Genomic DNA, 25,179 nt, shown 5'->3' with positions numbered 1-25,179 from the left:
GGCGGGGACAGATCTGGTTCGCAGCATATCACTGCCGGGACTTGCTCGGCAAATCAAGCTTGCTTTGTAAGTAGGTCATTTGGATGCAGATGATAGCGTGCACCATCCATGTGGGTATGGCACAGACCCTATCTCTCATGTAGGGCAACCCAGGTTTTTCAAGATGACTCTGAAAATCTCGGGCTAATAATTTCCATGGTAATTCTGCAGATCAATGATATCCGCATTCCTGTCAGTAACCGAGATGTCCGATCGTCGCATGGTGTTCGGCCAGCAGTCATTGTTTTCTTTCTCTTCGCAATTTCGCAAAGATATTGGAACAGCCAAAGAAGGGACAATTTCTGCCTAAAGGGAATCACGTCGCGTGCAAATCGTGTAGACGACCAAAGACCACCATCATGGTCTTTCAACCGGCGTCAAAAACATGGCAACCGCAAAGAACGAGGCCATACAACTCGTCAGCAATACTTTGGGCATGTCAGCTCCGATAGTTGATGGTTACTTCGGCTACACATCGAAATATTATTTCGACTCCCTTTAAAAGTCAAGCTCATTCTAAAAAGCTCTTGATCAGGTCTCGATTTTCGACGGAAAACCCTGTTTCAGTAAGCTCATCACGTATCAGTTGGGTGCCGAACATTTTCGCCCGTTAAATCCTAAGCTTTCACGATATTTTGTAAGCAACCCTAGATTGGTTCAGCGACAATCCGATGGTGAGTCTTGAGCATTAAGGAGCGAGCATCCATGCAGACGTCGCTGTTAGTGGTGAAAAGGCGTCAAAGAACAATGTCACGTCAGGGGAACAAGTTAAAGATGACAAAATAAAAATGGGCGAATGGATATAGAATTATGTTTCTGCTTTTCAGGAACAAATGAATTTGGACTCCATCTTACTTCTTGGTGCCAACTTGTTCTCGTGGAAATGCAAACTGTGCTTTGTCAACTAGTGTTTATTTTCAATTGCATACATGTGATTAGAGGTGGAATTCAAAAATGATTACAAGATGAAAGTGAATGATGTGCTAAAGGATTTCAATGATATAAAAAGATACATAAAGAATGGGTGTGATATTTGCCTGATGGTGAAAAACTACTGCCGTGGTCTTGCCGTTCCTGTGCTAGTGTGACCGTCAAACCATCGGTGCTGGTTAATATACTATGATAAGGAAAGCCCCAGTCTTTCCCATGGTTGCCTCTTTTTTGGGGGGGTTTGTTTAGACAGAAATGGCTGATGTATGGAAAGGTAATAGAATAGTAGCAAATGTACCGACAGAGAGAGTTTATGACGTTGCGGTATCAGAGTCGAAGGAGACGGGTATTGCGCCACACATTTCTGGATTGCTGCTTAACAGTGTGGGGTTATCAGTGAATGAAGAGGGTTCCTAATGAAACAGAAAACAGTCAATGGAAAGGGTTCTCTTCAGTAGAACGTCCTTTATAAACTTACAGAAGTTCTTCGGTATTGACGAGTCTCCGATGATTCTGGAAATCTCTTAGTTGTTGCGGGAAAGGTCGAGTGTCCTAATTCTATTCGGACGATTGATGCCAGTCAAACGAAATGATCGTGGCATAGCATTCATCAAATAAAATGTCGGATTCCCTACCGGAAGATACATAGGAAGCGTAATCCACTGATGTCGTACTAGAAAATAATGGTGGCAAAAGAAATTAGTCAGAATTGAAAGCGAGAGAGGTCAAAAAAAAAACTTACTCGTATGGCGATCGGAGTCCGCTCACTGATCGTTCTTTTTGTTTCTTTGATCGTGAATTTTGCTTTTGCTTGAACTGTCTTAAATATTCTTGGTATTGCTGAAAAAGAAAAAGATAGAGAGAGAGACAACGTCCTCTATGTGAGCTTTTTTTTTTCCTAATGATCATCAGGATTTCATGCGTAACAAAAAGCTAGACTGACTTTGTATTCTGGGGTTTTTCGGTAATGTGCTAGAGCTGCAAGATATTCATCTTTGGCACGCATGGCGGTTCGTTCGTACCGTTGTCGTTTCTCTGGACTAAGGGTTTTCCAGCTATTTCCTAGAATTTTGGCAAGCTCGGAAAAGGTGAGATTTTCGTTCTTGAGTTGAGCACGGACGTCGTTGGACATCATGATATAAGCGGAGGGAGGTTTGACGGGAGCATTCTTATCGGGTTTGGGATGACGGCGATATCTGCGTCGACTGGAAGTAGAACTCTGAGTATCGAGTGACCCTTCGTCATTGGACGAGGAGCCTTCACTGCTGTAATGATCGCCATCGGGCAAACTGTAGCAGAGCGACATGCGGCTTTCGGAAGATCGAGGCGTTCTAAAAGGGGACGAGCTCGCGGACAGCGATTCATATCCACTTGTACTATTGGCACCTGACGTTGTACAACCACCTGTAACCGGATCGGTCGACAGTTGCATAAGATCCTCATCTAATAAAAAAAAAAAATTTGACATGCGCAGTTTAGCGGACCCATTTTTCGGTTCAGTTGTCTAGATTTTTTTATACATACTTGGAGACGGTAACACCAAAGTCAAATGTCGATTATCAGGCACACCTTTGGCTGTGGCAATTTCACGCTGGATCAACTAAAGCAGTAACAATCATAAACTATCAGTTGTTTTTTCTCGATTACCAAAAGGCAAGAATATCATTACCCTTCGATGTCCACGTTTGACTTTCATTATGATCATGTCTTCTTCGGTAATTTCATGCAGCTGCGGTTGCAATGATGATTTTTGTTATTAAGAGAGATCAAAAAAGGCAAAGAACATTCGCTTTACCAACTTACAGCTCGAAGACTGTCAAACCCTTCGGCCAAGAATGATGACAGGTATTGAAGCAAATGGCATCGTTGCAGGAATTCCTTCACATCATGATGGCCACGGTTTTCCGCATTAAACATGACTACCGAAATACCGTCAGAAATCGGCGAACTTTGTCTTGTCACTTTGGATAACTGCATCGTGATCAGTTAAGGGAAAGAAGGCTTGAAAAGGACTTGATGATGATGATGATGATGACAAAAAGAGAAAAAGAGAAAAAGAATTTTGAAAACCGGGTGGATCAGAGTTGAAAAATACGAAATGTGTTTTGGCTTTTTTTTGATTTCCCAGAAAATTGAAATCGTGAGAGCAAAAAAAAAAAAAAAAAAAATTAACTACAAAGTCGTGTCTCAATAGACAAATGAAAAAAGAGAGAACAAATGGTTCTTTAATGAAAAGGGATTGTTTAAATCCTTGTGGATGTAGAAATGCAAATTGGATATTGTGTACTAGAAAAAAAAAAAAAAGGAAAAGGGAAAAAACGATTGGTCGTTTTATATCTTTTTTTCATTCCCAGTTTCGTTATTTTTATATTTTTTTTTTTGGGTGTTCTTTTTTTTTCTTCGGCTTGCCACCTTATTGGTTTCTGTAATCCCTATTGTGTCTTTATCCAGTTAACGATCAAGAATCTTGAGTACCTATCAGGCAACGGTAGAAAATATTACCATGGTGATGGAGACGCGTTATATGAAAATTTTTATTCAATGGAGTGAATTGGTGAGTGTATGTAAACAATGGATCAATAGATGCTCGTAGATCGTCTGAGGATACAGAACCTTCTCCAGAATTCCTGTTGTGATTAGGGGAATGTTTTACTCTAAATGGGGGAAGCACACGCCAGGAGCCAGAGAACTGGAGATCGGAGCTTGACGAATTTTATCGATTAATCTGAAGAAAAGCAAAGAAAAAAAAAAATTATCGGTTTTTTCCTTTTCGTTTGCTCCATTTTCATTGGTGGTCGTCGAACGGTAGGTCCAATCGTCCAACAGCCCTGCAGTTCAAATCAAAGAAAATTACACTAGTCTTCTCGACCAAGGAATCACGCCGACACCACCGACCCTTGAAGCCCAACCCCTCATTCCCCGATTCCATACTTTGGTTTCATATCCGAGCCATTTGTTATAAACAACACCTGTGCTTTAATTGTGAACATAGAAATGCCAGCGGAGAATAATATTTTGCACCACTATTTGACTACATTTGAACTGCTGATATTATGTTATATACACAAGGATGAACAATGAATGATCAGTGAGGTCAATCCTTTATAAATATATAATAAGGAGCATGAAAAAAGGTGTCTTCCAATTTGGACAGTTTCTTCGGTGATCAGGGTCAGATGCTTTTCTAGAAACGTTCAGAACAATCAAGTCAATGCAGAAATAGAGCTTTCTAGGACATTCTTCCGTGTTCTAAAACTTTCGCTCAAATTACCTTTACTTGACCCCTTGGTTACGCTTATTTCTTCCCATTTCCCTCTTTCTTTGTCATTCTTGTCAATCTTTTTTCCTTCTCCTCGCGGCGGGAATAGCATTATTGCGAAAAAAAAAAAAAAAAAAAAAAAAAGAAACCAAAAAAATGCAGCCGGAAATTGGGATCCACGAAAAAGACAGTTACCGTCACACAAGTGGAACCAGATTAGTTTTCAGTGCCTGTATGTTGCAGACATAAAAACTTTATCGTTCGTGTATGCTATACTCTTTGGGCTTCAACGCATTTCAGCAACTTTCTTCCGATGAGTCGACGGCTATTCATTCACTTTTTCCCTTGAAGGGAATAGACCGCATTCTTTTGGCATCCTGGGAATCCACGTTTGCCCTCACAGGTAGATCATTCATCACTTGAAAAAAACGATGGCGTTTTTTTCTACTTGAGTACCCCCATGCTCAATCTTGAAAGAGCAAAATCAATTGGAGGTGTTGGGCTTCCAACCGCGTAGCAAAGATCTCTGGTATGATTTTCAGGCCGTCGCCATGTTTGGTGATCCGGTGGGCGTTTTCGGCTTCGTCGATAGGGAGACCAATGTTTGGTTGATCAGGGACGGCATGTGCCATCACTTGACGACCGATGCCAAAGATGCAGTTTACTGTGCCGGACAAAACCGTATTTATGTACTTCAAAGTGAGTGGAAACCACTGCAGACTTGGTCGTTGGCGTTTCACTTATTTTTATTTAACGTTTGCATGGCGTGTATCCCTAGCTGTCCAGGGACGTGTGGAGGTGTTTGATTTGAATGACTTGACCGTGTCCTCCCTGTTAAATCTCCCGCCTGTGATCATGTTAGCCAGCTCCACCACACACGTGCTTTTTTATACTCGTGGATCCGATCCTATCTATGCCTTGGGCAGTAATCGATTCTCTCAACTGGGCATGGATTTTCACACCGTGTCTCACCTCGACGACCCTCAACCTGTGGATTTTTTTTGTGGTCTTGGCTCGGATCACGAGAATGGCATGGTTGCATGCGGTCCGTTTCATTCCGCCGTGATTCTAGACAACACTCTGTATACATTTGGATGGAGAAAGTATGGTCGATTGGGATGGCATACAGAAGACGATGCCGTGGTTGGATTGCCCTCGTTTTTGGACAATCACAGCTCCCCGGTTGATGTTGATGTCGTCAAAGTCGCTTGCGGTTCTAACCATACAATTGTATTAGACGGTAAGGCTACAAGTTAAAAAGAATGTTTAGTTTGAGACACTCTGACGGTTTCTTGTTGCAACAGATCAAGGCACCATTTGGACCTGTGGTAGTGGTATGCAAAAAAAAAAAAAAAAAAAAAAAAGTCATTGATTTCAAGGAATATGCCTTTTTGTTCATAACTTTTCGCGGTGATGTAGACAAGTACGGGCAGCTGGGTCGACCCGTATCCCATGTTGACAAGTATGAAGATGCATTTCGTGCCTGTGAATTCCAAGATCAAGCTACGAATTGCGACGCCGGACGTTGGAGTTCTTTTATCTATACCGCCTCTGCCTAATGTACGCCTCTGTCTAGTGCAGGCCTCTGTCTGATGCAGGTTTGCTTGGTAGCTCGACCCTTCTCTTTTTTCTGGATGATTTTCCTCCAAGAAACAAAGACGCAAAAAAAATAATATGATTCTGTTGTTTTTTTATTTCCATTATCCTTTATCTATTTACTGTGATGGTTTTTTTTGGGGGGTCTATTCGTTTGCTTTGCTGCCTTTCATCAATCCTGAGATACGTTCCATGAGTTTCATGTGGACAGGGTTGGCCACGCTGTTATCTTCCTCTTCCACTGGAATATTGTCTCGTTGATCCGGTCGACTTTCAAACATATCATGAGCACTCATGGAACCGAATTTGCTTTGGTGCAGACTCTGTTGGTCGTACTCGCCCGATAAAAAGTGAGGCAACGATGGCGAGGTTTCTCCGGCACCGCGCAATTTCACTTCAACCATGGGTCGGCCTTCTTCATCCCACTTGACTTCATTGACATAGAATGTTCGTAATTTACGGTCGCCGCTGTTGCGTAAACCGACACTGTAACGCTTGGGCAACAGAGCCACCACACCGGCAATACCGGCGGCGTGACCTCCTGTGACGGAATTCAGAATACGACCCTCCACTGGATAATCCCAGCCAGCATCGTGGTCGCTGTAGGTAGGTCCCACTGTGGTTGAAGATGAACTGTTGCTGAATGTGGCATTCACGTAATCAAAGACTTGCTCCGGCACCACTTCTTTCTTTGCTAACGCTTCTTTGAATGCCGGCGCCTTTTTCGACGCTTGTTTGAGGAATCGTTGGAATTCGGCCGGGGTCATGCGAGCGACATTGTATTCCACAGTCTCCGATCGTGGTGCGGGCTTTTTCGAGTTGGGGAAGTTTTCTTTCCAGCGTCTCACAAAGAGAACTTGACCTTGGCCGGATTTCCAGGGCGTCTGATGTTCTGCTGTATCGAGGTCGCCAATGGTGACAAAAGGGGTGCGAACGACCGTCGGTAAGTTGCGCTTTAAACCCCAATCACCTATTTGTTTGCATTTGCGAGGTGTTGTGTACACTTGAGGCAACGTGCGATCGTATGTCGCTAACCGCGAATGACGCAGCAGATTCCCAAATGACTTTTCCATAGTTGAAGAAAAAAAAAAAAGAAAAAGGATGAAGTTGGCGAGTCTGATGTCCACTCTGGTTTGGCCCCCTTGCCCAAAAAATTATATTTTGGAACACTGATTGGGTGGCTTGCGGCTCGGCTCCATCCACTTTCCCCTTTCTAAGCGGTCATTCAAAAAAAATCATAGTGTTGGTTTTTTTTAATTCTCTTGACAGTGGGGATATGGAAGGATTACAAAAAGAGAGACCAAGTATTTTTTTAAAAAAAAGCAATTGTCATTCTACAAGCCATGTTTGGCTTCAAAGTAATTGGTAGCGGCAGAAACAGCCATACGTTCAAGCATGCTCTTTTTTGCCACCTTTTTATCTTCATCGTCGCTGTCGTCGTCGTTTCCACGTTCGGCAAACATTTTGGCCAACTATAGTATAGACAAATTAGTATCGTTTTCATCCTCTTTTTTTCCACCTTGAATTGGTTCAGACTTACTTCGGCAGCAGCTACAGAAGCGATCAGCTGCTTGGCCAATTTGTGTTGAACTTCTTTGCCGTCCTCCTTTTGTTTACGTTCCCAAGCATTCACTGCTTCAAAAGCAACCGCACCCGCCAACAGTTCGTAACTATGCCATCCATCTTATAATAAATCATCTGAAACTCATTCAACAAAAGTCAACTAAGCGTACCTGACGTGAGACTTCTTTTCCTTGTAAACCTTTTTGTGGGCTTTATCAAGGTATTTCTCATCGAGCACTTCCTTTTTCTTGTTGCCCCAACCGTGCCAGTTTTCGAACCAGGCTCTGAATCGAGCACGTTTGCCATCGTCTTCACTCTCATCGTCCGAGTCCACGACCTTCGGAGGATCGGCCAGCTCGACCGTCCATAACTGATTCGACGCTTGTTCGACCGGCTTGCGCTTATACACCATACAACGGGCATCTTCTTTAGGATTTTCATGATGAATGTCGGCCACGATATTAGGGTCACTCAGTGCATAGATGTAACCCGGCTCAGCTTCAAATCCAAATCGTTGATCGTTGGCCTTGATGTTTAAAAGAAAGTTTAAAATATGTCCGTAACACAAGGGCGCGCAATCGGCTCTGAGAATTTTCCTTACCATTTCTTGTTCCTTCATGTTATCCAAGTAAAGTCGGTTTTCGCCCGTAAAGATTGCTAATAAGCAACATCCAAATGATGTCCCAAGTGAATGAAAATTAGTCTCAATTGAATTTGGGGTGGGAGTGGAGGGAATATCCCAAAGCTCGTGTTTTGGTGGGTCTTGCTCGGCGTCTTTTTCTCTTCTTGTGCCTTGCACTCGTACCACCGTCCCATCGTCTTTCCAAGAATTCCTCCGCTTTACACAACAGCCCACTTACCAATAAAACTTTCCGCCTTGTGAATATCCAGGACCAGGCCGGTTGCTTTGTTTGTCAAAAAGCCTAAGTTGAAAAAAAAAGTAAATAAACGCAGTATTACTGCTTGTATTGATCATGCGCGCACCATTCTGATGGATCCACAACTGAGTATCTCGCTCAGGCGATTCAGGCTTTTTGGCCGCCATAACAATCTTGGATCGAACCTAAACAAGGTGTTAAAAGCCTGTTTCCATAGATACCAGACGCTTAATTTTTTTTTCCTTTTACAAACTTACACCTGCGTTGGCGGGATCACGGATATCCATGACTAGATTGTTCATCTTGGAGATGATGTAAAAGTAACCAATAGGAAACGAACTTTCAGGTACTGTCATAGTAATACAAGGAAAATTTGTACTAAAGTGTGTAATGAGAGGGAAATGTGAGAAAACAGGATGCGATTGACAGATCCTGGGATCCTGCTTTTTTATACTTGCCGCCGTCGCCATTGATAACCGTTACACAGCAGCAGCTTCTGAGTTGCAACTTTCCTAAATGGAGCTACTTGCCGGCACAAAGATGTGCAGCTTCGCCTGGCTCGATTTTTGACTTTTCAGGGCAAGGTACACAAATCTGTACGTCCCAACACAAACGAAATGAGACGAGACAATACAAAAAACGATGAGCTCGGATATCCATTTGAAATTCTATTCACGATGATTTCGGTAATGAAAAGGATTTGATTTTAGCTACAAGTCATGTTTTCACAACGGATGACCACCTGTAAGCTGACAGCTACTGCATACGTGCCTGACGCAGATATCGCGTCATTTTACACTGACTGACGGCGGCCATAGTCTGCGTCGAAAAAGACTGCTCCTAGAGAAAGAAATGACACAGACGCACATTATTAGATTAATGTTGCATTCTCTAACACTGCAGAAGCTGACACAAGAGCCCAATTGATTTGCCGGATGAAGGATCAAAGCACAAAATGCGCCTTTGGATCCCCATGAACCTAAATAGACACATTCAGCCACTTTTCCAAGAGACATTTTTTCCAAGTTTTTCACAGCTCCACAAGGCTACTATTTGATAAAGGACGACATACTGTAACGAAAAGAAATAAGAAACTCACTACGGGACAATAACGCAAATTAAACATGGTATAGGAAGTATGTTTGAGCCATTATAATTTATCGGTAAGTATAAGAATAATCAGTTATCTGTACATAATCATCGCTGCATGTAGATTTTTTTTTTTTTACTCATCGTCTTCATCTTCATCTTCTAACCCTGCCTCTTCATCTTCCACTTCTAATGATTCAATATTGCGCTCAATCAATGGTTTGATAAGACGGTTAAAGTAAGGATGTTCGCCCTGAGGATTAGATTGCTGCACTTGTTGGAAGTAGTGAACGTAGACATTGCCGTCGGCCCGACCAAGAGGACTGTTGATGATATAGTCGCTCAAATTGAACGAATCCACAAGCGGAATAGCTTGATCACGTACAGCCTTGCACAGTTCGTTGACTTTGCTGCGAATAAACTCGATTTGGTTCGGCTTGAAATACTCGTATTGAAGGAAAGCGCCCGCGTTATCTTCAATGGTATATAAACCGTAAAGCAAACAGATCTTTGTCAACACCGCTTGCACGGATCCGGACACCTTGGCCACACCGTCCATGAATCGGTTGAATAAATAACCGTAAGAATGAAGCTTGGCAGCATACAATCGTGATTGCGCTGTCAACACGCCAAAGCACCGTTAATATCTTGAAAATAAATTGTCATATTTCCACTTGGACTTACAGCAATGCTCATAGGCGTCATCGACATCCATGCCTTGTTCGAGACAAGCTTCAAACTCCAAAGCAGCGTGACGCACCACGTTGGCACACACCACTTGCCAGCCTTCGGCGATCACCTCGGGTTTCACCAAATCTTCCAAGGACGATGCGCTGCATTGTTTGCCAATTAATGTGTTCAGATGGTTGAGATAACCAACCCCCGGAGCGACTTTTTTGCCCTTGGCTGCTTCGCGGTAACTGCTGATCAAGTAACGTCCAGCTTGCAATGTCAGGATGGTGTTATCGCCTTCCCATGTGCACTGGACCGCAAAGTCCTGATACATGGCGGCCAGACCCGTGTAAGCTGAGTAGCCGTGACCACCGCAGGCTTGACGGCACTGTTCAATTGTGTTGAGACAGTTCCACGTACAGAAAGCTTTCAAGCCGGCACTGGTAGAATGGGTTTCTTTGAGCATCTCCATGACTTCATCCAGGTCAGCATCGTCTTCCTTGGCGCTGTCCAAACGCGCCATCATATTGTTGTACATTTCCGTCATTTCCGTGCCGGTAAAGAGCATAGCAAAGGTTTGAGCCAACAACGGCATCAGACGGCGTTGATGAATTGGATAATCTAGAAGCTTGGTTTCCACTCCGTTCGCTTTCGAGTTAGCAAACTGTCGGCGAACGGCAGCATAACGAATTGCAATGGCCAAGGCTTTCTTGGACACATTACCGCTGTCAACCACCATCGCCACACGTCCTTGAAGCAAGGCACCATACGTCTACATACAGCAAACACGGTATTACATCGACGGGCACTTGATTTTTGATGGAATAATTTACTCACCAATTGCTGCAATTTGGGTTCTTTGACTTGACCGCTGCGGGACACCTTGGTATGCTTTTGCAGCATGTAGCCGCGGGGAATTCGGACATTGGTAAATTGGATATAGCCGTTATCGATACCATCTCTTCCCTAGGGTACAGCAATGAAACGGGTTATTAGAAGGAGGTATTAAAATTTATCGCTGAACAAAGGAGAGATCATTTACCATTTTCTTGCCAATATCGCCAATATTGATGCCAGGCAGGGTTTGATATGTTTTAGGGTCTCGAAGAGGAACGATGAAGCATTTGGTGCCGTAACGTTTTTCCCTGACGATCAACTGGGCAAAGACGGCCGCGTGCGTAGCACTGTGGGCAGCGCCACCAATCCACCACTTGGTAGCGGTCAAGGTAGGAGTGTGAATGACAAATTGATCGGCAGCTTCATCAAACGTCGCCGTGGTCTCCAATCCGGGCACATTGGATCCATGTCCCAATTCGGTCATGGCGAAGCAACCAATAAAATTGGACAATGAAAGGGCTCCCTTCTCAAACCAGTAACCCAGCTGACCCGGTGTGGCGTTGCTTTGCAGAGCACCGACAAACAATCCATCTAAACAAAATCAATGATGAGTCTTTTTCTCTCTCTTGCTCCTTTTCCTTTTCCATCTTATTCATCGGAATAAACATACAATGTACACCAAAGCGGGTCCAGAAACCAGGATCGATCAGACTGACCAATTCCATTCGCTTCTTGAATGTGTCCACCGACTCGTTCTGCAAATGATGGAGCATACTGCGGAATTTTTCCATTGTACGCTCACGTAATTCTTCTTTGCTAATATCATGAATATCGTTCATCTTGAACAGAGGATCCCGCTCCAGTTCAAGCAGAATACGCTCTTTTAACTAGGTGCAACGTATTATATATGTGTCAGTAGGGTGGCCATCGAGGAGCATGCCATTTGGGGCTGAGTACGTACTTCTGTGGTTTTCTGTCCACCATCGAGCAAATAGGTCATTTCGCGAACGTTGAAAGCGGCTTTGGCACGTTCTTCTCTCATGCTGGCCACCGGGCTTAACAATTGAGAGAAGGACCTAGGTGAGATGCATGATACAATATGTTTTGCTGTACTTGATATTTACTCAACAGCTTGAGCATAGGCTTGCTCGGGCGTTAACTGCTGCTTGACAGCGTCAAGTCGTTGTTGTGCTGATGACATTTTGGAATTGAATGAGAGAAAGCTGGACGATGGAATGAATCGGTGAGATCGGACTGGACAAGTCTAGTGTATTTTAAACCAATTTTTATGTCAGCTCCAACTTCCATAAGCGGTGTATCGTCGCTGACATATTATGCTTCCATTTACTAATCACATGAGGCTACTCTACTTTATTCTACTCTATCCATGTGAAATGAATAGACACTGACAATTTTTCTTTATTCTCATGCCTTTATGAAGAGCCCTGTCCCATTGTTTATTTGACCTGCAAGCAAAATGGCCGTTTTCATATGCGATTGCACAGGACACCACAGCAACCGAATACTCGGAATCTCAATTTTCTCATTTCTTGCTTGTGGTTGCACAAACGCAGAAAGATGGGGTCCCACATGCTTTTGACAAGCGATCGGGTGGGGTGCTTGGAATAGAGTCGTGACAACACAAGGTACCTTGGGCAAAAAACAGTGTCATCATCCTTCCATAAGCTTTGCAATGATGATCATCAGTCGGCCATCTTGCAAAACCTCTTCAATTATGATCTGTCACAGCAACTCGCCTCTTTTGATCTGTCTGTATTTGTAATCCCCAGTTATTCTGTGCTTCGTGACAGAACGACAGGAATTCATACGTTAGCAAACGACTAAGCATCAGAAGACATTAAAGCTGTGTGTTGGTTGGCGATATTCTCAAAAACGGTGATTTTATAACAGTAATGGAGGACAGTGCACACACGTCTTTGATTGAGTTAATGCGCATGTACCAGCTGCTTTTTTGAAACTCTGTAGCAGGTCTATTTGTTACTAATGTCATAACATTTCAAATTACTTGCCCTCGAAACTGTTGCATGGCAACCATCAAGAAAATTCGCTGCTTATATTATGTCCTCCGCTGCTTACTTCCTATTGGCCAAATCAGAGTACGGAGTCTTATTTTTCTCCAAACATGCATTCCATGGTTCCGCACAACAATTTTTGCCAACTTTAGAGGACGAACCCATGACAGCACTCATTGCTGGATCATGTCCTCGTTAACCTCTGTAAGCATAAGTAAGTCAGTCACATCCTTGCTACTGTTCTCAAACTAACTATAATTTCAGACAAGAATCAGAAACGATTCGCCCCTCAAATAAAAGACAAACCCCGTGCACGACCACGATCCACTCGAGCCGCTCCAGCCCATGGCGAGTCGCTTCCCACGTCCGCCGAGCAACAACACGAGAAAGTTGACAGCTCTGCGAAACCAACGACGATCAACTCACAGCTTGGTCCTGTCCGGGGAGATTCACCACTTCCGCATTCACCGAAAAAGCGCAAAACATCCGTAACCCTCGACAAGACCCCAGCCGAGACTGACCAAGTCGCGCATTCAGACATAGTAGCGTTGCCTGAGAACTCATCGCTTCTGCATTCGTCCAGGAAGCGTGAAGCATCTGTAATCCAAGACAATACCACAAAGGATACTCATGAAGTCGTAGCTCCTGATGCTGCTGTCTTGGCTGACGTGGAGAAATTGATCCGTGATGTGCCTCCAGCGCTTTTAGCAAGACCCGATAATGATGCTACTCTTTCGGTACCACAGCCACTGGAACCGCAGGATAAGCACGAGACCGACGATCTATTGCAGCAAAACAATCTTCAACCGAGCTTGATCGGGATGCCCTGCCAAGCAGATCAACAACAACAACATTCAGCTATTGTACCCCATCCGCAACCTACATTTGGACAAAACCAGGAGACGGCCATGGATATTCCTAATAACACAATGTCTGTTAACGAAAGCGATGAACGCCATGAAAACATCACACCAGTCGATGATAGGTGGATGAACATGATGGAGCAGACACTCAAAGCGATTGAACATGCTTCTGAGCGCAAATGGGCAAAGCTCAAGTCAACTGCTGCCACTGCTAGGGAAAAGAAAAACTTGGAACAGTATTGGATGAAGTATCAACAAGAGGAAAGGGAAAGAAAAAGAAATGAAGAAGAAGCTGAAAAAAAGGCCTTTACGTAAGTTTCATCACGTATACTAGACAGCGGGATGTGTAAATAACAAATTTGTAAAAGCAGTAGGTCGGATGCGCCCCAAGTGAAACTTGTGAATGGCGAAATTGTTCTGGACGAAGATTCTTTAGAACGGCCGATTCAAGATCCGCCGCAAACTGAAGAAGAGATTACCCCGCAGATCGTAGAAGAGAGTAGCTCGCTTTCAGCATCTGATGTCAGGAATCAATATGACCGCGTTAAAAGAAAACGATGGACTAAAGCCGAAACGGAACGATTCTATGAGGTAAATGTAGACGAATGATGTCTTTCACAAAGTAATTCAGCACTCACTGTAGCTATTTTCATTACAGGGTATTCAGATGTATGGACTGGACTTTGGCCAAATCGCTACCTTGTTTCCGGATAGGGATCAGAAATCGGTCAAGATCAAGTATTTATACGAAGAGAAATGGTTCCCATGGAAAATCAATGACTATATTTTCAGCCATTCATGAAACCGAAACACACAAATACTACCAACTCGGTAAAGGCATCATTTCGTAATGGCCACCTGCCCATTCATCACTTGTTCGCGCGACCAAAAAAAAAACTGCCGTTTATATGAAGCGAAGCGGTTTCTGAAGGAGACTGATAAGCAGTGGTTCCGTAATAACGTCGATCAAAAAAGTCGAAGTTCGTGGATCAAGAAGGGAAGAGAGATCAGCGTACGTGGATGAACGCACGAACAATGACTTTGGTTTGAAAACGGGTAGCCCTTTGGAAGTATCTTTATTCATCATTGGTGACACTGAAGTCTGTGTTTCCTTTTTTATATATATATATATATATATTATGAAAGTGGGTTTCACATGAGCTTGCTGTTTAATCAATTGTTTGTATATGCAATGACTGCTATAAATATACTATCCTTGTGCGCATAGTTTTCCTTGTCTTGTGCCTTGGCATTTTTGTTTGCTCGTATTGATGATCCTCAATTTACAAATTCGTCATAACTATACATAGCATCAAACGATTTGGTATCGGCGGAACTGTTCTTTGTGGCTGCGTCTATCTGTTCTTCGGTTTGATAGAGGCATGAGTATTCCGGTTGATGTTCTGGCATGTAGCCGGGATTGAAGCTGTAATTATACGTCTGTTCATGTAGCTCCCACACCCCACGTCGTCTCAGCGGATGATTGGCTATCAAGAACTGCTCTTTATCCATTTTGGCAGGGTCGCTCAATTGGGTGCTGTCCAACGTTACTTCCACGTAGATGGTGTAACTTCGCATATCGTTGACAATGCATCGCATCCATCCTTCGATCACCTGTGTGGCATTTACGGCCAAAGGTTCCTTGAATAAGAAACGCACTTGTTGCCAATGAGTACGATCCGCCGCCGGTCCCGTCGACATTTCGATCGTGGTGCCAGCCGCCTCGGGGTTCGGCTGGTCATACGGTGGTGGCGCAAACGTCAGATCGAACCAACCAGCTACACCATGCATCAATCCAGTGTAATTGGCTGTCCATTTGAATGGGATGGTTATATCTTGCATTTCTTTTGTAGTGATGGTAGAAAAATTGACGTCATATCGGTCAAGGAAAGTAGGTGTGGTAATCAAACTGCGAGGATCAAAGTGTCCCACTACAGGCATACCTAAGGTGCGTTCCAATTTCAATAAGTAAAAATGGGTAACTCGATATTGTGACCACAGGTCTTACCAAACATCTCATCTCGAGCATCCTTATATAAAGCCGAAAGATCGACTCCGTAGAACGATGGCTGATCCCTATTATTTTCACTTTTGAATACGTGTGTGCTCTGGCTTCAATAAACTATCCATCTTGCTTACCAGAAACGGGCCTTGGCCATGGTTTCGCTCCACAAGGTAGCATCAGTGAAAGGGGCCAAATAAATACCTCCGTGCGAAGGATAAAGAGCACCTCCGGGCTTCAGGTAATGATCGCGAGCATAGATGTAACTTTCCAACTAGTCATATTTGATTATTCATCCTGCTGTCAATGCGATAAAATCCGTGGACCAAGAGAATCATGTTTCTTACCATGCGTTCATGGAAAAGCAATACACCAATAGGCTCAGAAACGATGGTATCGACTTTTGGGATCGGCAAATCGGGATCTTCAATCTTGGCTGAGAATGACAACAATCGTTGAGCCAACCATGCATCATGTGAAAAAAATAAAGGTGTTCACGAAGCCGCTTACCATTAATCACTTCAATTTTATCCTTCAAGAACTGATTTTTTCCATTTTCTCCCGCCGCTTTGACCAGTTTTTGCATCTTCTTGGCCATCCCCGAAGCTTCCACGGCATATACCTTGTCGGCACCAGCTTGAACCGCGAAATACGAGAGAATGCCCGATCCAGCGCCTACGTCCATGACCGTTTTGCTTTGAAACGATTTGGGCGCATTCAACAGGATGGCGGAACGATAAGTGGACGTGCGTACATTATCTTGCAGCATGTTTTGCTATCCCCATTCAAAACAAGACGAGGGAATGGAGGATGGGAAGGAGCAAAATGAAGAGAAGAACCAAGGTGTCATTACGCGTCCCACGGGAATAGTCCTCTCTCTTTTACAAGCAGTACCTGGTGTTGAAGCATGGCATAATAACCGAAATACTGAGGATCGCGATGCTCCACGCCAGGAATGGCAGTCGACGACGACATGATGTTAATTAAAGACTCGACGGTAGAAGAAAGCAAACACCCTTTTTTTTTGGTTCTCGGCCCAGCGAGGAATTTTTCTTCTTTTGACAGCTCCGAGCCTTTTCAGACCCAAAGAAAACTCCGCCACTTTTTGCACAACAGTCACGGAGTGGCACGAGACAATGCAGGAAAAATGCATAATCTCAAAGAATAGACAGCAATCTCGTTCATCACGTTGTCTAGGTTATTGTGTTTCCTATTGATTCAAAAATGATACTTCTTTGCTCGAAAAAAAAAGTCATTATGTAACTCGCAAAGATGGTTCTACGCGTGCATCTTCGTACGACGCACACACACAAGGTCAGTGATCCTTACAGTAACCGTAATATATTGATGTAATAATGAGTGTGATGGAAAAGTGATGCAAAAAATGAGATCTATAAGGGTTCGAGTGGCATGAGGTATTTTCTTCTTTATACACTTTTTGAACCCAACAAATGCGGTCGCTCGTTCCAAAACGATTCACCAATGATATCCTCATGTAAAGCCACGGGAATCGCTTTAAGCCTTCGCACAATCTCACCGTTGCGAGGAGAAACAGATTCCACTTCCCGCTAGCCAGGACGTTAACGAAAAACAACCTTTTCTTCAATATTCTTGGGAGACGTACCTTTTCACGAACAATCACGGATCCTTTTTTGTAAATTGGATCCAAATTGTTGTAATTGATGCCATAGTTTGTGAAAAGCATTTCATGCTTATCCTTGGAAAATGTACCCTATGCAATTTCCACCCATCAGCTCACCCGTAAATTGCCAATTCTGTTTGTGCCCTTACCCTTAACATCTCTTCGGCTTCCGTTTCCGTTTTTCCCGAATGTACTATAGCCCAAAAGGTGGTATTATAAAGGTTGTTGATGTGACAGTCTGCTTGCCGCCAACTCAGGTAATCGCGCATATTCTTGTCGGACGGATAGCAGACCACTCGAGAATCGAAACATGGAGCATATTGAAGCCGCTGATCTCCAAAATACTCGTGCCAATGCATCACATAATTGGAAGCAAATAGACTCACAACCGTAGATGCAATTTTGCTCGCCCGTCTTGAATATAAATTACACTCCTTTGGCAGGATGAAGCTTGAATAAAAAAAGGGTGAGCCTCTGGAAAGCAAAAGGTTTAAATCAACACCCTACCTGTATTCATCACTTTGTCCATAAGCGAGTATAATGTCCTTGACATCTTTCATCACCTCAATAGCACAGCGATTCATCAAATCAATGGCCCGCCGATCATTTGGTTTAGCAAAATCGTGGGTTTGGGAAAATCTATGGACAGGCGTTTTCAGCCGGATTCCGAGTGGTCTCACATCAAACACACAATGGAGCATACCTGTGGAAGCCTCGGCCATCAATGCGGACAGCAAGCCAAGTATTGGGCAGCAAGCTGTCGTCCGTTTCAAAACGGCGTACATACTCAAATTTCGAGTTGGCCATTGGTAAAAACGAACTCAATGTATTGCTGGTCTTTTTTTTATACAGGATTTGCTTCAGCATTGATATGCAGTCACGGTAGCTTTGGACAATGGCTGTCAAAACGAGAACACTGGTCGTAACCATGATCACAGTATAGATTAACATCATCTTTTTTCGTCAGGCAAAGAGTTATCAAGAATCATGAATATTGGTTTTTTTTTTATTTCTACTTGTAGATTTATGTTACATAACTGGCGTAGGATGACAGTTTTTTTTTTTTTTTTGAATGCGAGCCGGGTACAAAGCTAAATGCGATACAGTTTAGAAAGGACGTGCAGGACGTTGAGTAAGCAAAATGTTGTATCTCTTCTTGATCGTAATGCGGTGGCGAGAGTACTTGTCGTCGGGAGAGAATCGTGCAGGATGGGCCGACTTGGTGGCATTGCCCTTGGGATCCAACTTCTACTCGTCACATCAATCAAGAGACGTTGGTTAAACAATGAAACTGGGGCGTCATTCATGACTATTCATGCTTACCTTCAAGGTATACACTCGGTTACCCTGATCGTTCAAATAGTACATCAAATACATGGTCAGAGGTAATTTTATGAATGCGAAATGACAAGGAGGACACCGTGAGGCAGGTCTTCCCAGAATTTTGATGACAATACGTGACGCTTTTTCCTCGACTGAAAGCCACTTGATTGGACACCACATTTGGCGATGTGGCACCGTTGTCGCCGTTTTAAAATGCAAATACATTTGGTAGTTCGTTTCTCGCGCTGTCGGTGCTTGCACGAGTCTTTTTTACCTCTTGTGCAAATGAAGATCCAATGCATCGACTGGCCAGGGGCTCCTCAGAACAACTTCATTCTGAAATTGAGGCAACATACCGTCTTGTTCAATTGCTCGCTGGAAAGTCTGCAGTTGAGCACGCTTTCTAGGCCGCCTCCGCCGACATCGGACTCGACCTGTAACAACTTGGAAGCGATCCTCGCGACATTTAGTGATCACGGCAAACGCGCAGCTGACACTCAATACTCACTTAACGACAATCAACTCGAGAGCTGTGACAGTCGAAGCATATTTCGAACGGCGGACTTTGGCTTGGTTGATGTACGCGATATCGATATGGTCCTCATATCCAATTATGAGTTGATGCTCGGCTTACCCTACCTGACCGAATATTTGGGGTACAATGGCAAAATTATTGCCACAGAGCCAACCATTGAATTTGCAAGGTAGGTTTTACGGCGAGGCCTGAATATAGGTAATGCTCACGTTTATTCATTGGAATCGATAAAAAAAAAAAAAGACAGCGCATGGAAGAAATGGTCGCGTATCATCAAACGTCCGTCTCGGTTGTCGACCCGTCATCCTCGCTTCACTTTTCTCAACTGGGAAACCTCGCCTCCACATTACCCACGGAAGGATGGCGGTCCCTGTATACCAAAAAAGACATAGTCACATGCATAGAAAAGATCCAAGCGGTGCGATATGAAGAATCACTGGTACGTCTGCGGCAATACTTTCACTAAAACAGAATAAGCAACTCGGACACGGCATTCGAAAAAAAAAAAAAAATTCATGCATTTCTCCAGTCGTTATTCTCTACCTTGCGTCTGGTGGCCTACAGTTCCGGTTATTGTTTAGGCAGTGCCAACTGGTTACTGGAAACCGGCTTCAAAAAGGTCGCCTTTCTGTCTTCTACATCTACCGTTGCCAATCGTCACCCCGCACCGTTGGATCCTGCTATCATCGAATCGGCTGATGTCATTATTCTCAGCGACTTGAAAAAATCATCCACAGTGAAAGAAAAAACGTACGAGCAGGAAATGCACGGCGCATTAACGAATATGGGTAACATTTTTGGAAAGAGAAAAGACTCGTGACATTCAGGGCAAGATGGTTAATTTTGGTTTTTCAGCCATGGCATTATCAAATGGGCATAATGCTATTTTTTGCATGCCTACCATGGGTCCTCTATTCGATGTCATTGACGCAGCCTACCATTATTTGCGGTCCATAGGAAAAGAAATTGGAAAAGAACCTTATCAGGTCCCGGTATACGTCGTAAGCCCCATCGCCTACCGAAGTTTACAATACGCGAATATTTGCGGCGAATGGTAAACCTTACACAACTGATTCCCAATGATATAGTCAATGTAACGTGAGAGATGTGGAAATACAGGATGAATGCCGAACGTCAAAATATGCTCTATGAGCCACAAATGCCGCTGATCCACGGCCCGTTGTTGAAAAGCGGTGCATTGCAGACGATCCATTCCATGGTCGCTGGGGGTATGTCTGATAACATTCGCGAACCGTGCATCGTGTTCACCGGCGATTCCACCTGTATCAGCAAAGGATCGATTCAATGGTTCTTGCGACACTGGGGATCCAAAGAACAGAACGCTTGCATCTTTACTGGTAAAATTAGTCAATGACGGATTGGAAAGCAATACTTTGTGTGTGAACTCATCTCTTTGGACATTTTTGCACAGATCCTGAAGCTTCCCAAGCGCTTCAGCGAGATATACCTGCCAACTGCCGTATGCGACTTCTCTGGACCCCGTTGAATGCCCGTCTTTTATTATCAGAGATGTCAACCCTGCTACAAACCCACTGGCAATATACCAATGACAGTGCTAAGCACATCCTTGTTCCCAGTCATCCCAATGTGGACCCGTTTAAGGAGTATTGGCAACATAACAATGTCAACGTCCACGTCTACGAAGCAGGAGATATTGTAGGAATTGAGCTACATCGGCAGTGGGAAAGAATTTCCATCTCGGAACAGGTAAGCTTTAACGATGAACTAGTAACTGTCTTTTTGCCTGCTGCTATATTGACATGGACTTGTCGAAACTTGACTTGTTTAGTTAGCAAATACCATATGTACTGATCGTGTACACACCTCTGGAGAGGATAACGTTACTTACATGCCGGTGACGGGGTTACTACAAATGTATAATCATCGTCTGGAACTCCATCCATTGACCTCTTTACGGGATAACTTGAACCTCCGGATTCATCAACGGCGTTACTGGGATCAAGCGGATCTTCATACATTGATGCACCGACTGAACATGGTATAGTTCTGCTTCTTATTTAAATAAGGAAAAAATCGAACTAAAAAAAAACTAAAATTGGCTTGCATAGATTGGCATACCATCCTCATCGATGCGCCTGTCAACAGACAGTCAGGAACGTGTCTTGATCACTTTACCGCCGGATATGAATGCTTCCATTCTCATTGATAAGGATCAAACCATTGTCAAAGCGGTTGATGAATCCATACGAACGCGACTGCGCGATGCCATCGTCAATACACACTATTGAATATTTTTGATAACATATGCCATGCCACTAAAAAAGGCAATTCATCCTCTCTACCACCTAAAATCGCACACTCTTCCATTTCAGCATCTTCAACTATTTTCTTACAATAAAACTGTTTCCATTGTCCGTCTATTGAAGCTTGTTATTTTTTTAATCTCGAGAATTAGGGTTCTAATCTTTCCTCTCTCCTTTTCTCCTTTTTTTTTGGCCTTGCCTTTTTTTTTTCTTTCCCTCTCTTCTTTTTTTTATCCTTGATCATCTTTCTTTTTTGTTTTTTCTGTGCGAGGAAAGGAAAAAAAGTGTGACTTGAAGCTTCATATTTTACATGAGCCGAATATGACGAAAGCCGACATTGTAAGGAACCTTTTCAACACACATGCTGGATCTTCCCACCTACTTATCTGATTGCCTTTTCTGGTTTATTTTCTTTCGATTTGTTTCAATGCGGGATGATCCCGTTTCGCATTAGCCTACGAAAGATACGACGAATCCAAGGCCCATGGTCGCCAATAAACTACAAAGTAATCCATTTGTCGCCAAAGATGCTGCTGCCAAAGCCAATGCACCTAGGCCAGCCACTCTAAAACCAACGTCGCCGCCGAAGAAGAAGCTGACGGTTCGCAACGCCTCGCAGGACGAATCACGAACTCCAGTTAAAGAGATACGAAAAGTATCCAAGATCCCGGTTCAAAATGTCAAGACAAGCCAGTTGAACAAAGAAACCTGTCGTGGCCTGATGCCTGCGAAAACAATCGCTAAAAAAGCAGCGTCGCCGCCACCACCGTCGCCTGACAAGAAAGACGTGCCCGCTGCGCGGACGTCGCCCACCAAGATAAAACAAGCATCCACTCCGACCGATCATGGACGAGCAATCTCACCCAAAACTCAATCCTCATCTTGTGAAAATTCCTCCTTGAACAAACCTGCTACCTCGTCCAGTCATACGACAAGCCCTAAATCACCCGTCAAACGCGCAGAACCATTGACGAAAAAGACAACGGAGAATCAGGGGAAATCACTCATGGCTCCTAAAAGAGATGACTCACCCCTGAAATCACAGGGAGCATGGACCGCATCCAAGGTTGGACTCGCAACGAAACCCACTCGGCGATCTTCTCGTCCCGGCTCCACAGTCAAACCATCCAAGGCGCCCTCCTCTGTGACTTCCAGCGCGCATCTAAGCGTAGACGAACCGCTTCCAAAACCTCCTTCCAGTATAGCAAGCATTAAAGACAATAGTACCGTCAACGGTAATGATTCGGTTTCTCATCCATATGCCAAGGAACCCACTTTCGATCATATGCCTGGGGTGGGACCAATCAATTATACCAGCATGATCCAGCAATTATCTTTCTCGTATGCAGTCATGGTAGCGTCTCATTACCCTACAGTGTCCATCGATGAAGCTGAATTACTGAAAGAGGTAAGTTAACCCGCACCATTCAATCGAAGAAAAAAGGGTTCAACTTGTCTCAAAAAAGAAAAAAAAAAGTCAAAGAAAAATAATGACTTACTCAAGGCTAGCAATACGAACATGCGCGATCCATGTTGGCCAGGTTACGAACAAGGATACGTTTCGAAACGAGTATTCAGCGCGGCACAACCACTGTATTAAAATGCGCCATGGCCGATGAAGTATATCTCGAGGAGCTGCGTAGCAACAGTGTTCACATTGAACAGTTGGTGGACGAGTTGTACTATGGTTTTGAGCGTGCCAACGAGTTGCAAGCGCAATATCTGCAGCATGTGGCGGGGACACTGTCTAGTACGCCAACGACGTTGCCTGAACCTCACCATGGTGACCAACGGCTGAAACCCGACTATGATCATTTACTGGCGCGGCTTCAAAGTATCACGCAAAAATATGTAAAGGTGCCGCCGTGCGGTAGCTACGGAGGAATTACCAAAGCAGGCGCTCGAATGAATAGTGTGAGTGACGATGGCAGCATTTCAGGAGATTCGGTGTTTTCAAAGTCGGTGCGCACGAGTGTCACCAGCATGGATGCTGAGCTGTATTATCACGGCCTAGCCACCCACGACCATCTTCTTGATATGATTGAAAAGCGGTTGGCGGAAAGTCGACTCGTGTCTGAAGGAAGCGCGCGACATCAGGAAGTGCAGACGGTGGCGTTGCCCTTGACGGTAAATGACGATAAAAAGCAAGTGGACAAGTGGCAAAAGAACGAGGCGTCTATCGTTGCCAAGTGCACTCAAGTGTTGAACAAAGATGAACCAGCAGCTCTCAGCGCTATTCAAGCGGTCGACCAGTTAATTGAGCGCGTGATGCAATGGCGAGAAAATTACGACCAACAATTGGACGAGCTGCGGCAGCAAACTCAGCGGGATACCGAGACGATCTCGAAGTGTGAGCAAACCATTCGAACGCAGCAAGAACAAATAGTGCAACTGAAGCAAACGTGCAGCGACTTGCGTGCCGAGCGCGCAGAGTACGAAAGCAAGTATTTGCGTTTGGAAGAAATGCAGAACAACTCTGTTTCATTACTTGAGAAGCAACTCCAAGAAATGAAGACCGACTGTGCGGTTAAGGGTCAAGAACTGTTAAAACTGAACGGCTTTCTCAAGGATGCACAAGAGCAGTTCACCCTTCGCGAGTCCGCGTTCTTGTTGCAGGCAGCAAGTTTAGAGGCGGAATTGGGAAACGTGTTAAAGGAGTACGATCGTGTCACGCGAAACATCACCGATTTCAATGCGGAACGACATAAATATCAACAGCAATTGTTGACCGTGACGCACGAGAACCGGCATTTAGACAAATTATTGGCGGACGAAAGGTTGAAACATGTGGCCAAGGATGGTCACAGCATGACGTTACGAAAAGAATTCCGGCAGCTTATGGCCAGTGCCAAGGTCGAGCATCAACGAGCCCTGGAACGCGAGTTGCTCCAACGACAACAACTGGAAAGAGACTTATGGGAAATCCGACGTGAGCTGGACGGCAAACAGTGGGAACGAATTCATCAAGGCGTGCAAACCCATTACGTTATCACTTAGTTTTATGTTTAAAAAAATACTTTTTAATATTCTTTAACCTAGTGTTCTATATTTATTTAAAGCCTCCATGATCTGTAATAAGTAGTTTCTCATCCCTATTAGCAGATGAGAATTTTGTAAATGATTAAAAACTCTCTGAAATCCAGCATATAAAACGTGTCCGGTATAGGAAAATGAGCATGATAAGCTCATCGGGTAGATCTATACTTCTCTTCGTCACTTGGCCTCGTGTCAGACTCCAAGTTTTCCTTCTCAAGTCGTTGCATGGACCCTGCGGCCTCCGTAGACCAGACTCTTACCTTGTACACCATTCCCGCTAAACTTCGTATTGAACATTCTAGTTATACGGTGATACATTTTCCAATCCAACCACACTAATGTTATAATATTTCCTGCAAGTATAAATTTGGGCTGCACAATTTACGCGTTCTTCTCACATTTTTTATTCTTCATAATGTTGATGAGATCTTTTTCGCAGTGAGCGACCTCAATTTAATTCCTATAGAATTTTATTGGTCATGATTCAATGGATCTTACAGCCCTTCTATATTTCTCTTCGTTTGTCATTTTAGTGTGCTTTGTTCACTTTATCCTCCCTCAGCCAGTTGCCTTTTTTTATTTTTTATTTGACAGAAT

The 25,179-nt window shown here is 43.9% G+C and overlaps 11 protein-coding genes across 11 annotated transcripts; 4 read left to right on the top strand and 7 right to left on the bottom strand.

The window, feature by feature from the left end:
* Positions 1-871: 871 nt before the first annotated feature.
* BYT42DRAFT_572993 (uncharacterized protein) lies at positions 872-3,113 on the bottom strand. The gene is made up of 8 exons (XM_051568682.1): positions 2,773-3,113; positions 2,639-2,698; positions 2,494-2,569; positions 1,913-2,412; positions 1,712-1,809; positions 1,605-1,642; positions 1,448-1,527; positions 872-1,382 (listed from the first exon to the last, which is right to left on the bottom strand). The coding sequence occupies exons 1-8, from the start codon at positions 2,944-2,946 to the stop codon at positions 1,281-1,283; spliced, it is 1,128 nt and encodes a 375-aa protein (XP_051422113.1). The 5' UTR covers positions 2,947-3,113; the 3' UTR covers positions 872-1,280.
* A 1,234-nt stretch (positions 3,114-4,347) lies between these two features.
* Positions 4,348-5,900, top strand: BYT42DRAFT_572986 (regulator of chromosome condensation 1/beta-lactamase-inhibitor protein II). Its single transcript, XM_051568681.1, has 5 exons — positions 4,348-4,631; positions 4,706-4,927; positions 5,007-5,468; positions 5,533-5,562; positions 5,648-5,900. The coding sequence occupies exons 1-5, from the start codon at positions 4,496-4,498 to the stop codon at positions 5,785-5,787; spliced, it is 990 nt and encodes a 329-aa protein (XP_051422112.1). The 5' UTR covers positions 4,348-4,495; the 3' UTR covers positions 5,788-5,900.
* BYT42DRAFT_572984 (uncharacterized protein) lies at positions 5,901-6,972 on the bottom strand. Its single transcript, XM_051568680.1, has one exon. It carries the CDS (start codon positions 6,895-6,897, stop codon positions 5,971-5,973), a length of 927 nt encoding a protein of 308 aa, XP_051422111.1. The 5' UTR covers positions 6,898-6,972; the 3' UTR covers positions 5,901-5,970.
* BYT42DRAFT_572982 (uncharacterized protein) lies at positions 6,926-8,797 on the bottom strand. Its single transcript, XM_051568679.1, has 7 exons — positions 8,523-8,797; positions 8,372-8,450; positions 8,248-8,310; positions 7,989-8,044; positions 7,558-7,913; positions 7,365-7,494; positions 6,926-7,296 (listed from the first exon to the last, which is right to left on the bottom strand). Exons 1-7 carry the CDS (start codon positions 8,733-8,735, stop codon positions 7,159-7,161), a joined length of 1,035 nt encoding a protein of 344 aa, XP_051422110.1. The 5' UTR covers positions 8,736-8,797; the 3' UTR covers positions 6,926-7,158.
* Positions 8,798-9,490: 693 nt separating this feature from the next.
* On the bottom strand, positions 9,491-11,636 carry BYT42DRAFT_498457 (acyl-CoA dehydrogenase/oxidase C-terminal; the record flags this gene model as incomplete). Its single annotated transcript, XM_051564564.1, has 5 exons — positions 9,491-9,972; positions 10,039-10,798; positions 10,864-10,992; positions 11,069-11,454; positions 11,534-11,636. The coding sequence occupies 5 exons, from the start codon at positions 11,634-11,636 to the stop codon at positions 9,491-9,493; spliced, it is 1,860 nt and encodes a 619-aa protein (XP_051422109.1).
* Positions 11,637-13,036: 1,400 nt separating this feature from the next.
* BYT42DRAFT_572980 (uncharacterized protein) lies at positions 13,037-14,871 on the top strand. Its single transcript, XM_051568678.1, has 4 exons — positions 13,037-13,110; positions 13,161-14,070; positions 14,131-14,350; positions 14,418-14,871. The coding sequence occupies exons 1-4, from the start codon at positions 13,083-13,085 to the stop codon at positions 14,559-14,561; spliced, it is 1,302 nt and encodes a 433-aa protein (XP_051422108.1). The 5' UTR covers positions 13,037-13,082; the 3' UTR covers positions 14,562-14,871.
* Positions 14,872-14,901: 30 nt separating this feature from the next.
* BYT42DRAFT_572978 (S-adenosyl-L-methionine-dependent methyltransferase) lies at positions 14,902-16,775 on the bottom strand. Its single transcript, XM_051568677.1, has 6 exons — positions 16,656-16,775; positions 16,272-16,536; positions 16,109-16,197; positions 15,899-16,035; positions 15,768-15,835; positions 14,902-15,702 (listed from the first exon to the last, which is right to left on the bottom strand). The coding sequence occupies exons 1-6, from the start codon at positions 16,734-16,736 to the stop codon at positions 15,038-15,040; spliced, it is 1,305 nt and encodes a 434-aa protein (XP_051422107.1). The 5' UTR covers positions 16,737-16,775; the 3' UTR covers positions 14,902-15,037.
* A 168-nt stretch (positions 16,776-16,943) lies between these two features.
* Positions 16,944-18,378, bottom strand: BYT42DRAFT_572974 (tRNA-histidine guanylyltransferase 1). Its single transcript, XM_051568676.1, has 5 exons — positions 18,107-18,378; positions 17,911-18,042; positions 17,553-17,853; positions 17,386-17,493; positions 16,944-17,329 (listed from the first exon to the last, which is right to left on the bottom strand). The coding sequence occupies exons 1-5, from the start codon at positions 18,355-18,357 to the stop codon at positions 17,189-17,191; spliced, it is 933 nt and encodes a 310-aa protein (XP_051422106.1). The 5' UTR covers positions 18,358-18,378; the 3' UTR covers positions 16,944-17,188.
* A 2-nt stretch (positions 18,379-18,380) lies between these two features.
* BYT42DRAFT_572973 (H/ACA ribonucleoprotein complex subunit 3) lies at positions 18,381-18,806 on the bottom strand. Its single transcript, XM_051568675.1, has 2 exons — positions 18,727-18,806; positions 18,381-18,651 (listed from the first exon to the last, which is right to left on the bottom strand). The coding sequence occupies exons 1-2, from the start codon at positions 18,778-18,780 to the stop codon at positions 18,511-18,513; spliced, it is 195 nt and encodes a 64-aa protein (XP_051422105.1). The 5' UTR covers positions 18,781-18,806; the 3' UTR covers positions 18,381-18,510.
* A 705-nt stretch (positions 18,807-19,511) lies between these two features.
* BYT42DRAFT_498925 (beta-lactamase-like protein) lies at positions 19,512-21,287 on the top strand (the record flags this gene model as incomplete). Its single annotated transcript, XM_051564595.1, has 6 exons — positions 19,512-19,700; positions 19,791-20,049; positions 20,117-20,315; positions 20,381-20,619; positions 20,712-20,989; positions 21,072-21,287. The coding sequence occupies 6 exons, from the start codon at positions 19,512-19,514 to the stop codon at positions 21,285-21,287; spliced, it is 1,380 nt and encodes a 459-aa protein (XP_051422104.1).
* A 1,265-nt stretch (positions 21,288-22,552) lies between these two features.
* BYT42DRAFT_546712 (uncharacterized protein) lies at positions 22,553-24,543 on the top strand (the record flags this gene model as incomplete). Its single annotated transcript, XM_051565901.1, has 2 exons — positions 22,553-22,954; positions 23,056-24,543. The coding sequence occupies 2 exons, from the start codon at positions 22,553-22,555 to the stop codon at positions 24,541-24,543; spliced, it is 1,890 nt and encodes a 629-aa protein (XP_051422103.1).
* Positions 24,544-25,179: the final 636 nt, after the last annotated feature.

The sequence above is a fragment of the Radiomyces spectabilis genome, assembly GCF_025331425.1.
Source record: "Radiomyces spectabilis strain NRRL 2753 chromosome Unknown BYT42scaffold_8, whole genome shotgun sequence".
Lineage (NCBI taxonomy): Eukaryota > Fungi > Mucoromycota > Mucoromycetes > Mucorales > Radiomycetaceae > Radiomyces > Radiomyces spectabilis.
This window is presented reverse-complemented; position numbering and strand designations above follow the sequence as displayed.

Bases quoted from the DNA above. Each gene is read 5' to 3' on its own strand.
- BYT42DRAFT_572978 (XM_051568677.1), bottom strand. From the start codon at position 16,736: ATGTCGTCGTCGACTGCCATTCCTGGCGTGGAGCATCGCGATCCTCAG. The intron at 16,537-16,655 runs GTACTGCTTGTA...GAATGGGGATAG, and splicing joins ATGCCATGCTTCAACACCAG to CAAAACATGCTGCAAGATAA. The intron at 15,703-15,767 runs GTAAGACCTGTG...AACGCACCTTAG, and splicing joins TGCTCGAGATGAGATGTTTG to GTATGCCTGTAGTGGGACAC.
- BYT42DRAFT_572984 (XM_051568680.1), bottom strand. From the start codon at position 6,897: ATGGAAAAGTCATTTGGGAATCTGCTGCGTCATTCGCGGTTAGCGACA.
- BYT42DRAFT_572973 (XM_051568675.1), bottom strand. From the start codon at position 18,780: ATGTATTTGATGTACTATTTGAACGATCAGGGTAACCGAGTGTATACC. The intron at 18,652-18,726 runs GTAAGCATGAAT...TGTGACGAGTAG, and splicing joins ACCGAGTGTATACCTTGAAG to AAGTTGGATCCCAAGGGCAA.
- BYT42DRAFT_572993 (XM_051568682.1), bottom strand. From the start codon at position 2,946: ATGCAGTTATCCAAAGTGACAAGACAAAGTTCGCCGATTTCTGACGGT. The intron at 2,699-2,772 runs GTAAGTTGGTAA...TTGCAACCGCAG, and splicing joins GGTTTGACAGTCTTCGAGCT to CTGCATGAAATTACCGAAGA. The intron at 1,643-1,711 runs GTAAGTTTTTTT...ATTATTTTCTAG, and splicing joins GGACTCCGATCGCCATACGA to TACGACATCAGTGGATTACG.
- BYT42DRAFT_572986 (XM_051568681.1), top strand. From the start codon at position 4,496: ATGCTATACTCTTTGGGCTTCAACGCATTTCAGCAACTTTCTTCCGAT. The intron at 5,469-5,532 runs GTAAGGCTACAA...TTGTTGCAACAG, and splicing joins CCATACAATTGTATTAGACG to ATCAAGGCACCATTTGGACC. The intron at 5,563-5,647 runs GTATGCAAAAAA...GCGGTGATGTAG, and splicing joins CATTTGGACCTGTGGTAGTG to ACAAGTACGGGCAGCTGGGT.
- BYT42DRAFT_572974 (XM_051568676.1), bottom strand. From the start codon at position 18,357: ATGATGTTAATCTATACTGTGATCATGGTTACGACCAGTGTTCTCGTT. The intron at 17,854-17,910 runs GTAGGGTGTTGA...TTTTTATTCAAG, and splicing joins GGACAAAGTGATGAATACAG to CTTCATCCTGCCAAAGGAGT. The intron at 17,494-17,552 runs GTAAGGGCACAA...GAAATTGCATAG, and splicing joins AAGCCGAAGAGATGTTAAGG to GGTACATTTTCCAAGGATAA.
- BYT42DRAFT_572980 (XM_051568678.1), top strand. From the start codon at position 13,083: ATGTCCTCGTTAACCTCTGTAAGCATAA. The intron at 13,111-13,160 runs GTAAGTCAGTCA...CTATAATTTCAG, and splicing joins GTTAACCTCTGTAAGCATAA to ACAAGAATCAGAAACGATTC. The intron at 14,071-14,130 runs GTAAGTTTCATC...TTGTAAAAGCAG, and splicing joins GCTGAAAAAAAGGCCTTTAC to TAGGTCGGATGCGCCCCAAG.
- BYT42DRAFT_572982 (XM_051568679.1), bottom strand. From the start codon at position 8,735: ATGGCGACGGCGGCAAGTATAAAAAAGCAGGATCCCAGGATCTGTCAA. The intron at 8,451-8,522 runs GTAAGTTTGTAA...CACCTTGTTTAG, and splicing joins GTGATCCCGCCAACGCAGGT to GTTCGATCCAAGATTGTTAT. The intron at 7,914-7,988 runs GTAAGGAAAATT...TTAAACATCAAG, and splicing joins ACATGAAGGAACAAGAAATG to GCCAACGATCAACGATTTGG.